General features: G+C 47.3%; 1 protein-coding gene across 2 annotated transcripts in view; it reads right to left on the bottom strand.

The window, feature by feature from the left end:
* CHSY1 (chondroitin sulfate synthase 1) overlaps nt 1–14,795 on the bottom strand; it is a 64,469-nt gene that overhangs the window by 31,005 nt on the left and 18,669 nt on the right. The window contains exons 1-2 of one of the 2 annotated variants that reach the window (XM_056571783.1): nt 10,865–11,983; nt 2,728–3,223 (exon numbers count right to left, since the gene is read on the bottom strand). In XM_056571783.1, coding sequence (XP_056427758.1) covers nt 2,728–3,223; nt 10,865–11,196 — 828 coding nt within the window. In that variant the 5' untranslated portion in view covers nt 11,197–11,983. Of the gene's footprint in view, nt 1–2,727; nt 3,224–10,864; nt 11,984–14,795 lie in introns of those variants that run through there. The other variant, XM_056571784.1, reaches the window with a different exon arrangement.

Below are 14,795 nucleotides of genomic sequence, written 5' to 3'. Positions count from 1 at the left end.
AGTTTTAGGTCCGGGGGAAAAGCGCCCACGGTGCAAAAATGAGCCAGCCGGACCGAACGTTTCACTCCGGCCGGCTCATTGAAATGAATGACACACGGGAGCGCATACGAAGGCATACGGGAGCGCGAGGTTTTAGCTCCCCCTGCCGTATGCGCTCCCGTATGGGAGAAAACGTAGTGTGAACCCACCCTTAGGCTGGGTATCTGCTAAAGTTGATTTGATATGATAGCATCTTTTAAAAATATTGCAAACTAAGGAATTTAACTCTAAGCCATAGCAGACAGTCCCCAAGTATCAGTAAGCCCCTTCATATACTACTACACAAGGCAGGGAAAATGTAACTGGCTGCAGCTTCCTCAGGGATAAAACCAGAGGTCTTTTACAAGCTGATCTCCAGGATTTTTCACTAAAAGGGTTGTGACGGAAATGTAACCACAATAAAGTGTCTAGCTTATCAGTCCTGTGGATAGGTAATAAGTGTCAGACCACTAGGACTTACACTATGAATACAGCAGCCTCAGGGTATGAGTGCTGCCAGTCCATTAACTTGCTATGAGACTTAAAGACAGGCAACTAACTAACTTTGGAAAACAGCTTTGGGGGTTTGTGCCATTTGTAAAAACTTTTGGATTTGTCAAAAATTTATATTGCATCAGGTATTATTAGAAGAACTACGGGATTGAAAAATGTATCCCCTATCCTCAGACCGCTGGGGCCCCCGCGATCTCCCGTACAGGGCCCCGGCTCTGTGGTTAGAGAGGACGTGTTGACCATCGCACTATGCAGCAGCCGACACGCGCCCTCCATACACTGCTATGGGAGAGCCGGAAATTGCCGAAGGCAGCGCTTCGGCTCTCCCATAGCAGTAAATGGAGGGCGCGTGTCAGCCGCCGCCTCGTGAGGTGGTCGACAGGCGCTCTCTATGCAGAGAGCCGTGGCCCCGTACGGGAGATCGTGGGGGGCCCCAGCGGTCGAACCCCCCGCGATCTGAAACTTATCCCCTATCCTTAGGATAGGGGATAAAATGTTAAATCCCATAGTTCTCCTTTAAGTCCTGAGAGAATAGCTGGTGTAAGTGTGTGGCAGCGCTCCTCACTCCCCGGCCAGCCACCTAATCTCACTGTTTTACTTCACAGACTAAGAGGGAAAAGTCGGGGTTGACTGGCAGCCATGGAGTAAAGAAGGGATTTTTGGCAAAGTTTATAAAGAAATATTTCCTGTAATTTGTTGAATTCTACATCCAGCACTAATGTGCATGTACAGTGCAGTATTGGGTCAGAGCACTATTTATAGCGATTGTCACAGCATAGGGTAAACCCCTCTAAACTCTGGTCACAGTGATATTTAGAAGAAAAAAAATGTAAACTAGTGAACATTGCCCTGGACTTGGAGACTGAGCAGCGCTGTCTAATCAGCCAACTATGGTAGAAAGTCCTTTATCCTTACGAGAGGATTTCATTCTCAGTGGAAAGGATGATCCATCTTCATATCTTATTCATTTCCTGCACACTGGACTGGAAACACTGTCACAAGATATCAGTATCTAAGTACAGATAGGTGAGCCCCTAACAAGACCAAGTGAAATTCGGCCCAGCACTTAGTATCTCATGGCACTTTCATAGAATAACAGACAGGGGAATAAATGACACTATTTATTCTGTATTCACAGCTATAAAAAGTGAAGAATCTTTAAAAAGGAAAAAATTGCCACATGTTCACTTCCGCACTAACCACAGGTACTGACGGATAGTGCAGGGGACGCTGATTCATGGTCCCTACCTTGCCTGGATCCGTACGCCCGCAATCTTAGTTTCTCTATATATGCAAATGTGGCTGTAACTGGCACAGGTGGGGTTTTCAGGAGCCTAGTGGCACTGTGATGTCAGCACTGCCCGTCCACAGCGTCATCCGCTTATGAATATGTGTGACAGTTTTCCTTTAAAAAGGAAAACTGTCAGCTTGCTTCCCCCGCACTAACCAGCGGTACTGGCTGGTAGTGCAGGGAACGCTGATCAGTTTGATGCCTACCATGCCTGGATCCGCTGCGCCTTTCTTCTTGATATGCAAATTAGCTAACTGCCATGAGCGGGTTGCTGCCTTCATCTGCCACTGTGACATAACCGCCGCCCAGCTTATGAATATTCATGTTCTCCCTGCTGATTTTAGGACTCCACTGCGCATGTGCAGTGGAGTCCTGAAATCAGTGGGGAGGAAAGGGAGATGAGGGAGAACATGAATATTCATAAGCTGGGCGGTGCTGCAGTTACATCCAGATGAAGGCAGTAACCCTGCCCGTGCCAGTTAGCAGCTAATTTGCATATCAAGAAGAAAGAAGATAACGGCACGGCGGGTCCGGGCATGGTATGCATCAAACTGATCAGCGTCCCCGCACTACCAGCCAGTACCGCTGGTTAGTGCGGGGGAAGCAAGCTGACAGTTTTCCTTTAAAAATGAAAAGAGTAGCCCTGTATAGTCCACTATAATAAGAAAACGGTTAGATGTACAGCGACTGACTATGCACATATAGGGGGAGATTTATAACAAACCTGTCTAGAGGAAAAGTTGCAGAGTTGCCCATAGCAACCAGATTGTTTTTTTTCTCATTTCTGAAATGTGTGATCCGATTGGTTGCTATGGGCAACTCAGCAACTTTTCCTCTGGACAGGTTTGTTATAAATCTTCCCCATAATGCTTGTATTGCTGAGCACAAACATCCACAGAACTAACCTCATAGGACCAGACGCACTGCACCCCTGCGAACCTTCGTACACATCTACCAATCTCAACGTCTTCATGTGTAGTGTACATCTGTCGTATACATTCTCCAATGTGTGGCACCATCCTGCGTAGGACTTCTCTGCTCATAATCACACCAGGGCCACCCATGCAAAAATTTTCACCAGGTTCCAATGCTAGTTTTCCCATCTCCTCTGTTGTGCCAAGACCGGTCTGCCCCAAAAACAAGGGCTCGCTGCTGTTGAGGCTCCGCAAGAAGCTTTCTAGACGTTCCCCTTTGATGTAGACGTCATCATCTGCCCTCATGAACCACTCGTATTGATCCAGGTAATGATCATGCATGTATTTCAGCATCATAAAGGATTTCTTTTGCGGAGGGTAAGAGTCGTCCACGCCTTGCAGTGCCACGATAGGAATTGGGATGGAGGTGTCGGAGCCCTCACTTGAGAAAAATTCCACCTTTCCAGGGATCGACTGGGACCATGTTCTGGAAGAATAAAATAAAGTTATTTATATATTTAAAAGCTATACAAAGTGTGATCAGATAGAGAACAGAATAATAAAATCGCGCTTACATGTTATAAAAAAAGTCACAACCTACATGTGAATATATGTCCTAATTTAAGAATACAACCCGCATGCCCTCTAGAAAACAACCCACACTTGCATAGCAGAGTGCAATTCTGCTGACTAGAGATGAGCGAACTTACAGTAAATTCGATTCGTCACGAACTTCTCGGCTCGGCAGTTGATGACTTATCCTGCATAAATTAGTTCAGCTTTCAGGTGCTCCCGTGGGCTGGAAAAGGTGGATAGTCCTAGGAGACTCTTTCTTAGGACTGTATCCACCTTTTCCAGCCCACCGGAGCACCTGAAAGCTGAACTCATTTATGCAGGAAAAGTCATCAACTGCCGAGCCGAGAAGTTTGTGACGAATGGAATTTACTGTAAGTTCGCTCATCTCTACTGCTGACCATAGAGTTAAATGACAAAGTTAACTCAGCTACACAGTCTGCCTCCACTTCTATAAACTGTTCTACACCATCTTGTGAAAATGTGCTGGTCTAGATTTACTACCACTACTGGACTACCTGCTGTCTCAATAGCTGTAAGAAGATACTTGTGAAGTTTTCTCTACTTAGTCAGCATCTAATGAGGTAAGAACAGAAGGAGAACTGTAACATGAAGGTCACTACCTATAGCAGTGTTTCCCTACAAGGGTGCCTCCAGCTGTTGCAAAACTACAACTCCCACCATGCCCGGACAGCCAAAGGCTGTCCGGGCATGCTGGGAGTTGTAGTTTTGCAACAACTGGAGGCACCCTGGTTGGAAAACACTGACCTATAGTGTCCGTGCATTTACAATCCAGCACACTACACTGTCATTTTCTCCAGTTGCTCTTCCTTATGACACTAGCCTGGAGACAGAGTTAGAAGGTCCTCAGTTCTCCTGGAGGGTGGTTTTCCTGGGGGGCTTGTAATCTAGTTACATCAAAAGCTTGCAAGATTAGAATAAGTTACAGAAGCAGCATTCCTGCAAGAACGTGGCATTAAAACCACATTCAGTACAGTACAGGAAGGTGGAACAAAAAAAAAATTTAAAAATAAATAAAGAGGGGAGGAGGGGAGAGACCCACTTTCCCTCTCCCCAAAAGGAAACAATTGTCTATGGGTTGTGTCTGGTATTGGATCAAGTAAATAAAGCTGGGCTGCAATACTGGCCATGGACAGAATTGGCAGTAAACCTGGAGGAGAAATTATTATTATTTTTTTTTTTTTTTTTTTAAAGAACAAACCCCTTTGGCATTCATCATTGTGGTCACTTCAAGGCAGTGAACAATAAGATCCAACTAGAATTAGTCCCCATCTGCTCTATCCGCTATAAAGCTACAGGCTGGTGACCAAAGGATAAGCGGGTAGAAATCTAAAATAATGATGCATTGCCTATAAACTAGTCTTTTTTTACCCTAAGATATCGTAAATTAGTATTTTTTATTTTTTTTATGCTCAACCTATGGCTCTCTAGCTGCTGCTGCAAAATTACAACACCCAGCTGTTGGCTGTCAGGGCATGCTGGGACTTGTAGTTTTGCAGCTGCCAAAAGACAATGTTTAAAGACCACTGCAATAGATGGGGTTGCAAGATCGCACTGATCCCTTACGTAAGACAGTAAAACTATGGAAATACGTGTTATTTGTTATTACTTTAGTTATATACAGCACTAAACTATCCATATCAGCCAGATATGGTCAATTTATACTGCCTTTGGTTCACGTACACATCAGATCTCCTTCCAGACACCAGCAGACTAGAGGCACGTCCCGTGGGATTCACTTATTACCCTACGGTAGCATTGTGCCCAAAAGCCAAGACATGTGCACAGTCTGCTCTACCTACTTCCGTTTCCATACCTCAGTGGAAAAGGCTTTTTTTTTTTTTCCCTTTTTCTAGAAGTTTTTCCAGGCAAGAAGTGGAAAATCATGGACACCAGACTCCTCTCCTCCACACATATTACTATTGTTGCTTTAGACCAGTGTTTCCCAACCAGAGTGCCTCCAGATGTTGCAAAACTACAACTCCCAGCATGCCTGGACAGCCAATGGCTAGCAAAGGCTGTCCTGGCATGCTGGGAGTTGTAGTTTGGCAACATCTGGGAGGTGCCCTGGTTGGGAAACAATGCTTTAGACCAGTGGTCTTCAACCTGCGAACCTCCAGATGTTGCAAAACTACAACTCCCAGCATGCCCGGACAGCCAACGGCTGTCCGGGCATGCTGGGAGTTGTAGTTTTGTAACATCTGGAGGTCCGCAGGTTGAAGACCACTGGTCTCCAAACTGTGGACCTCCGGATGCTGCGAAACTACAACTGCAAGCATGCCTGGACAGCCAGCGGCTGTTCAGGCATGCTGGAAGTTGTAGTTTTGTAACATCTGGAGGTCCACAGTTTGGAGACCACTGCTTTAGACAACAGTTTACAACGGCACTATCTAGAGGTACAGGGAATCTTGCAGCAGGCCAAACACCACCACAAGAAAAAGTTATAGTCAGAAAGATTACCCGCTCCTCACATGCCATCCTCGTGGCAATACTTATGCTGATCTTCCCATTGCGTAGAAGTCAGAAAAAGGCAAAAGCATTGTTCTTGCTGAAAAACATGTCAGCAACACCAATTCAGCGGTCAGATTATGAAGCAACCAAATACACCTGATAGCTTCAATCCTTGTTTAGTCAGCCAGAGATAAGCCGCTAACCGAGCCAAAGTAATTACATTTGTTATAGTGTTCAAATAGCTGGCATCAAGTGTGCCGCCACTCATATCTACACATCGTACAACGCTATATAGTCTGCAGAATAAGAAGTCATATTCCTTAACTACGGGACCACAGTAATAACCGGGCATCACAGGCAAAGACAATAGAGGGGGGCACGAGCTATAAGAAACTAACAGAACAGATCGACAGCATATGGTCGCATATACCTAGTGCTGTGGGGGGGGGGGGGGGGGGGGGATTCACATACAAGAACATCTGGAAGCACACAATATAGAGTAATGTACTGAGCTCACAGATAACCAGAATTTATTATTATTAGGTCTCCTATATACACTGTACAGTGATCCCTCAACTTACAATGGCCTCAACATACAATAGTCTTTTCTGAACCATTGTAACTTGAAACCAGACTCAACATACAATGCTATGGAATTTACGAAACGTGTCAATGGCTGGAAGAACCGACCAATCAGAATGGATATTTCACTGGTAAAACCCCTGTATTCCTAAGATGCATGCACTGACTGGTGTCTGGTAGCGCCCTCTACAGTACAGTGAGGTATTACATGTTCTGTACACTTTACCTGTGCCAGGGTTAGCTGCTCCTTTGGGCATCAGGTGAGGGCGGCTCCATTTTCCTTTTTTTATTTTAGGACACTGCGTGTACTTTACTGGACCCTGAAGAAGCTCCTGTCCTCTACATAGACCAGTGTTTCCCAAAGAGGTTGCCTCCAGCTGTTGCAAAACTTCAACTCCCAGCATGCCCGGACAGCCAAAGGCTGTCCGGGCATGCTGGGAGTTGTAGTTTTGCAACAGCTGGAGGCTCCCTGGTTGGGAAACCCTGAAATAAACAGTGATTTACAGCTCCCAGCAGATCTTTCTTGGTTTATCTGCTTTATGTTATCTACTTATTTTTCTTTAATCCTCGCTTTTTCCTATTTTTGATGACATTTTGGTGGCTTCAGAACCAATTACTAGGTTTCCTTAGAGTTATGGTTTCAACATACAATGGTCGTCCTGGAACCAATATTGTAACTTGAGGGACCACTGTACAACAGCAGGGAATTGACTTGTCACCTCAGAAAACTTACTTTTTGCATTCTTCACAATACAAAATTGTGAGATAGAGAGATAGAGAGATAGAGAGATAGAGAGATAGAGAGATAGAGAGATAGAGAGATAGAGAGATAGAGAGATAGAGAGATAGAGAGATAGATATATTCTCTCTCTCTCTCTCATCGGTAGTTGCAGTATCTTGTAATACCTTTTTTTTTATTGGACTAACAAGATTTTGTAGAGACGAGCTTTCGGGATTCCTCCCTTTATCAAGTCATAAGCATTTCTGAGCTCACAAGGAGGAAACAAACACACGTTCTATCTCACAAAATATGCAGCTACTCCTAACTACACACACACATACATACATATATATTATCTATATCTTCTAGAAAAGTAAATGTTTTTACACCAAGGAGGCAGCTCATTTTGAAGCCGAAGTGATATTACTCCAGAAAAGTTTGACTAGTAATAACAGTATAAGAGATAAAAGTTCTCTAAAGAAAAGTGGAAAAACCTTGCACCCTCCAGATACAAGATTGGCATAGATGCCCACACACAGACAGAAGATGGTACATGACTGTATGCCAGATAATCCACTTACATCTCTATGCTATACACAAGTGTTTCCCAGCCAGTGTACCTCCAGCTGGTGCAAAACTACAGTTTCCAACAGGCCCGGACAGCAGTTGTAGTTTTGCAACAGCTGGAGGCACACTGGTTGGGAAACACTGGTGTACACCATACAGGCCACTGCATCTCTATGCTATACGCCATACAGGCCACTTACATCCAACACTCAAAAGCAACAAATTCTAGTTATAAATTAAAATAGTCAAAGATTACACCAGCGTCGCCCAATCCAAAGGTCACCAAGGCACTAATCTAAGATGTCAGAACTGCAAAGGCGGCAAAATAATAAAAGACTAATAATTTTATGTCAATGACCCAAAGAGACAGACGTAATTCGAAAACCACTGACGCCACTATCACTCTACAGAGCAGTAATAACTCATCTACAAGAGCATAATAAAGCAATGTACAGAGATCAGGCCTGGACTATACAGAAAGTTACGTTTGAAGCATACTTGTCCCTGGCAACACTTCCCCTCTCTATAACACAGTGGTCTCCAACCTGCGGACCTCCAGATGTTGCAAAACTACAACTCCCAGCATGCCCGGACAGCCAAAGGCTGTCCGGGCATGCTGGGAGTTGTAGTTTTGCAACATCTGGAGGTCTGCAGGTTGGAGACCACTGCTATAGCAGATAACATGGCCACCTTCGTCCCCCGAGGATAAGTAACTTGCCCAGTATGTCTCAGTCCATACCTTCATGACGGTACAGAAATACCTGTGTAGGCCATACCCCATAGAAGACCAGGGGAAAGGTTAGGATGGAGTCAACATCAATGCTATAGAAGTCTCTTAGTAACAGAACCAGAACGTACAGTGCGTATTGTGTCCGATGTGAAGGGCAGCGCAACAGGTTATACCGGGCAAATACTACCACAAAAATAAATAAAGAAAAAGTTTTCCTACGAGACACATGTAAGGAATATTCATAGGACATGGGATACATGTCCGGTCTGATGGTCACCACCCCCATATAAGAGGAGGTGTACCCACGCACCAGACTTTTATGACATTTCCCATACACCATAGACTGTTGCCAGGAGAAATCCTTTTAAGCAGACACATACTTTGTGTCTACAGTCAGCACACAATTGCCACCCAAGTGTCCTATAAAGCAGACGAATAAATGTAACAATGCAGAGTATTTCACACATGCCTGAGGTCTCCTGGAAGCCACAACCATATAACATGCACAGGGAATGGACAGCTGGTCCTACAGCTTGAGTTATTAGGACTGTCTCCTACCAAGTGGAGATCACCACTAGTACAAAGACAGGATGCCAACCTTACCTGAGCATGGCATCCCTATAACCAGTGGAAGAATACTACAGGCATGGCGTGTGTATAGCATACTAGGGTACGGATTATTGTACAGTCTGGGTTGTTACTGGAGGAGCAGATTTACTGTTCTAATACCCCAGTGTGTGATAGAGATTATCCAGCACATAAGATATCAAGTGCCCGATGTGTACATTGTGCCAGTTGTCCCCAAGCAAGATTCCAAATCCCAATTATAACACCAGCATCATGTACAATGTGCAGGGTGCTCCTCAGTACTGTATAGTATGTACTACGTGCCCAATGTCCATTAATAGCAATCCAACATGTACCATGCCAGTCCAGTCTGTGTATTGTGTCCAGGGTCCACTTACTAAGTGTACAGTGTGTATTGTGCCCAATTGGCAAAAGCCAAGCATATTGTGCCCCCTGTGTAATATGTAAAATGTAATGGTCCAATGTGTACAGTGTCCCCTCTGTAATATGTAATGGTCCAGTGCTCCCTCTATAGTGTGTGCAGTGCCCCTTAGTAACCATCAATACCCCCTCAATAGTGTGTTGCCCCCTCAGTAGCCGTCCAGTGCCCCCTCTATAGTGTGTTGCCCCATTAGCAGCCATTCAGTGCCCCCTCTATTGTGTGTTGCCCCCTCAGCAGCCATTTAGTGCCCCCTCTAGTGTGTGTTGCCCCCTCAGTAGCCGTCCAGTGCCCCCTCAGTAGCCGTCCAGTGCCCCCTCTATAGTGTGTTGCCCCCTCAGCAGCCATTTAGTGCCCCCTCTAGTGTGTGTTGCCCCCTCAGTAGCCGTCCAGTGCCCCCTCAGTAGCCGTCCAGTGCCCCCTCTATAGTGTGTTGCCCCCTCAGCAGCCGTCCAGTGCCCCCTCTATAGTGTGATGCCCCCTCAGCAGCCGTTCAGTGCCCCCTCTATAGTGTGTTGCCCCCTCAGTAGCCGTCCAGTGCCCCCTCTATAGTGTGTTGCCCCCTCAGTAGCCGTTCAGTGCCCCTCTATAGTGTGATGCCCCCTCAGTAGCCATTCAGTGCCCCCTCTATAGTGTGATGCCCCCTCAGTAGCTGTCCAGTGCCCCCTCTAGTGTGTGTTGCCCCCTCAGTAGCTGTCCAGTGCCCCCTCAGCAGCCATTCAGTGTCCCCTCTATACTGTGATGCCCCCTCAGTAGCCATACAGTGCCCCCTCAGCAGCCGTTCAGTGCCCCCTCTATAGTGTGATGCCCCCTCAGCAGCCGTTCAGTGCCCCCTCTATAGTGTGATGCCCCCTCAGCAGCCGTTCAGTGCCCCCTCTATAGTGTGTTGCCCCCTCAGCAGCCGTTCAGTGCCCCCTCTATAGTGTGATGCCCCCTCAGTAGCCATTCAGTACCCCCTCTATAGTGTGTTGCCCCCTCAGTAGCCATCCAGTGCCCCCTCTATAGTGTGTTGCCCCCTCAGTAGCCATCCAGTGCCCCCTCTATAGTGTGTTGCCCCCTCAGTAGCCATCCAGTGCCCCCTCTATAGTGTGTTGCCCCCTCAGCAGCCGTTCAGTGCCCCCTCTATAGTGTGATGCCCCCTCAGTAGCCATTCATTGCCCCCTCTATAGTGTGATGCCCCCTCAGCAGCCGTTCAGTGCCCCCTCTATAGTGTGTTGCCCCCTCAGCAGCCGTTCAGTGCCCCCTCTATAGTGTGATGCCCCCTCAGTAGCCATTCATTGCCCCCTCTATAGTGTGATGCCCCCTCAGCAGCCGTTCAGTGCCCCTTCTATAGTGTGTTGCCCCCTCAGCAGCCGTTCAGTGCCCCCTCTATAGTGTGATGCCCCCTCAGTAGCCATTCATTGCCCCCTCTATAGTGTGATGCCCCCTCAGCAGCCGTTCAGTGCCCCCTCTATAGTGTGATGCCCCCTCCGCTCACCTGTCCGCGGCCACGGCTCGGGTGTTCAGGTACTTCTGTGCGGTCATCACCCCCACGTAGAGGAAGCTCTTGTCCCGGGGCACGTCCTCCTCTCCGCCCGGCTCCAGGGCTCCCATGTAGGGCGCTTGCAGGTCTCTCCAGGTGAGGTCACTCCTGGCCCCGGGCTGCGGTCCGCACGCCACCGCTTGTCCTCCCAGCGCGGAGCGGAGCCCTTTGCGGCTGTACCGTTGCAGCTCGGCGGCCCGGGGGAGGATGAGCCGGGAGGCCAGCAGGAAGCCGAGCACCAGTCCCAGTAGCACGCTGAGCCACGAGCGGCGGCTCCGGGCTGCCATCCCTGGGGCGGCGGCAGCAGCAGCAGCAGGGTGACCGTCTCTGTGCAGGGCTGCTTCGGCCGCGGTGCCCGCTCCTAGCGTCCGAGATGAAAGCCTAGATCCGGCGGGTGCGCCCTGTCATGTACCCGGAGCCTCCGTCACCTGCCCGGCACCGCTGTCATCTACACGTCCTCCCCAGCGCTGCGCCCGACACTGGCTCCTTGCAGCCTGCCACGACACCGACTCGCAGGTCAGCCGCTGCCTATTGTTCCCCCCTCCCAGGGCCGGCCTGTCCCGCTCCCCGGTGCTCCCGTCTCCGGCCTGGAGGTGTGCGGTGTTGTCAGGGTCGCCCTCCTCTCATGCCGCTTCCTTCAGCACCAGGTCACCGTCCCCCAACTCCTCACGTCACCCGCGCCTCAGCTCTTTAAGCGCACACAGAGCAGACAACGAGGGATTGAACCCGCCCGGCACCCGTACGCCTTCTCTCATTGGCTGCGAGTGAGAGAGGCCCCGGCTCACGTGACCTGCGTAAAAAGCAAAACTTTCGGTTGCGGCTACTGCCAACACTCACTGTACTGTGGGGGCCGTGCCAGAAGCTGGACTGTACCACTTGTAAACTGCTCCCTATGTAGCCAGGGGGAGGGGGTGGAATCATTTATATATCTGTCTGAAAAAATGTATAGAATAAATATGTCAAAAGTATAATATCTGACAAGTGCTGAGATATAAGGCAGTAAATTAGTGTTTCCCAAACAGTGTGTCTCCAGCTGTTGCAAAACTACAACTCCCAACATGCCCGGACAGCCAAAGGCTGTCCGGGCATGCTGGGAGTTGTAGTTTTGCAATGGCTGGAGACTGATTGAGGGAGATTTATCAAAGCCTTTGCAAAGAAAAAGTTGACCAGTTGCCCATAGCAACCAATCAGATCGCTTCTTTCATTTTACAGAGGCCTTGAAAGAAGCGATCGGATTGGTTGCTATGGGCAACCAGGCAAATTTTCCTTTGGACAGGTTTTGATAAATCTGCCCTGCTTACAATAGCCTTCTCATTGTCGCTTAATGTCCATGGCAGATAAGCGGCGCCCAATTCATTTCCACAATCCATTGCCAGAACATGTTAAATCTGCTAATGGAATCCAATTCCACGTCGGAAGTTCCGCTGAGCTTCAGAGATAAATGGAATTCGCCTACGGAAATTCCATAGTGTGAATGCGCCCTAAGGGTCTAAATGTTATGGATAGACAACTGGGTCAAAGTATTGTCAAAATGGCCGGTAATACGGGTTGTTTCCGATATGAAATTGTTGGTACCTACTAAAAGTTGGTCAAGGAAGGACACCGGGTGACCCTGTGACCTGGGAGTCATGGCCCCCAAGGCTCATTGATGTGCATGGGGAGATAATACTGGTGCGTCTGGGCTGAGTTACTATAGCACAGTGTCTCCAACTGTGGACCTCCAGATGTTGCGAAACTCCAACTCCCAGCATGCCCGGGCGGCTGTTGGCAAACCGATAAGAACATTATTCCAATAGTGAAAAAAAAAAATCTTGGACAAATGGAAAAACTACACAAGAAAATAGATGAATGCGTTTCTGGCTCCATTAACCCTTAGTCATGATCTTGATTTTTTATGTATCCTGCTCATCTTTCAATACATTGACAATCTAGTGGTCTGTTCACACTTGAATAAATATCTGCACATTTGTGACGTACGCAAATGTAAACAGGGCTGCTAATCTGTACATCTTCCATCCGCTTTGGCCATATTGGATTTAAACAAGTTGAATCCGTTTTTCTAGGAGATAAGTGGCTGGATGTGTCTGGCAGCAGTTTACCTGCTTTTAAAGGAAATCTGCAGCGAAAAAAAAGTATCCCCTATCCTCAGGATAATTGTCCGATCGCAGGGGATAATTGTCCGATCGCAGGGGGTCCGAACGCTGGGGCCTCCGGCGATCCCCTGCATGGGGCCCCGGCATTGCCGCGGCTCTCCCGTGCAGGAGGCGTGTTGGCCGCAGCATGACGTTGCAGCAGTCACCCCCTCCATGTATCTCTATGGGAGAGGCGGGGATGCAGCATTCGTGTCTCCCCACCTCTCCCAAAAAGCTGTATGGAGGGGGGCGTGTCCATCGGGCACAGCGAGCTAGACACTACGTGCATAAGCCGGTGCACAGTGCAGCAATGCCGGGGCCCCGTTTGAGAGATCGCGTGGGGTCCCAGCGTTTGGACCCCCCGCGATCAGACACTTATCCCCTATCCTGTGGATAGGTGATATGTTTTGTTTTCGTTGCAGATGTCCTTTAAGCAAAGTAGACAGGCACACTTGAGTCCATCTTGAGTCCAGGGGATTAAGGGGGAGATAACTTTTAGGCTATGTTCACACTACGAAATTTCTGATCAGAATTTTTCTTAGGAATTTCTATCAGAAATTCCGGTGCAGCAGAATCCCATTGCTGGCAATGGGATTCCGCTGCACAGTGCACACAACAGAATGTCAGTGACAGACGTTCTGCACAAAAAAAAATGGTCTTGTTCATACTTGAGGCGGAGTCCGCACCAAATAGATTGCCGTCTATGTGGGCGGTAATGTCCGTTTGGCCCTAATGCCGACGGCGCACTCGGAATCTCTGACTGAATTTTGCATAGTGTGAACCTAGTCTTAGTGTTCGACCAACTGCTATAGAGGCCTGTTTACATGTAGGATTTCTGGGTTCAGATACTGAACCATTATTTTCATCGTTACATGGATCTATCCAGGCCTATTCCTATATATCACACACTATATATATATATATATATATATATATATATATATATATATATATATCTCAATCAGGACAAATGCACCATACAACAATTTGACTGCAAGAACCTAGCATATAGGTAGCCATATATATGAACATAATTCAATCCAACAAGCTACAACCTAGCAGTTATGGCTATGACTGGCATGGCTTTCATAATACATATTATTCTCTGATCTCATTATTTCTCATATTATAGATATTGCTGAAGAATGAATTCTGCCATACGAAATATTTATATCAGATTGCAAGATTTATACAAAATCATTCCCATCAAGTGGAAGCCAAAACCAGTAGAAACTGCTGCCTATATCAGTGTTTTCCCACCAGGGTGCCTCCAGCTGTTGCAAAACTACAACTCCCAGCATGCCCGGACAGCCGAAGGCTGTCCGGGCATGCTGGGAATTGTAGTTTTGCAACAGCTGAAGGCACCCTGGTGTTGAAACACTGGCCTATATCTTATGAGAGACACATGGGTAAGTATGATGCATGCTGAGTAAGGTGGGCAGTTTCCTCTCAGCAAGGAAATAAATACAGCACTTCTACTAATAGCTGCTGTAAATTCAGCATTATAAAGGCCTTATTGGTGGGTTATAATAACAAATGACTTCAGCAATAAAAGGAAGCACGGTAATTGATATAAAAGAGTTGGGAGCTCCCCTAGTGGAGAAGCCAGGTACTGACTATAAAAGAAACAAAGAAAATGGTAAAGGTCTTTGTTAAATGACAAAGCAATGGTATGGGGAGTATGCGTGTCTTTACAGAACTATACAATAGATGGAATACAGCCGGAATATCCAGACACACCTATGTGCTTAAAT

Source organism: Hyla sarda, chromosome 4 (genome assembly GCF_029499605.1).
Source record: "Hyla sarda isolate aHylSar1 chromosome 4, aHylSar1.hap1, whole genome shotgun sequence".
NCBI classification, from domain to species: Eukaryota; Metazoa; Chordata; class Amphibia; order Anura; family Hylidae; genus Hyla; species Hyla sarda.
Note: the sequence above shows the minus strand (reverse complement) of the source record. Positions and strands in the feature narration are given on the sequence as shown.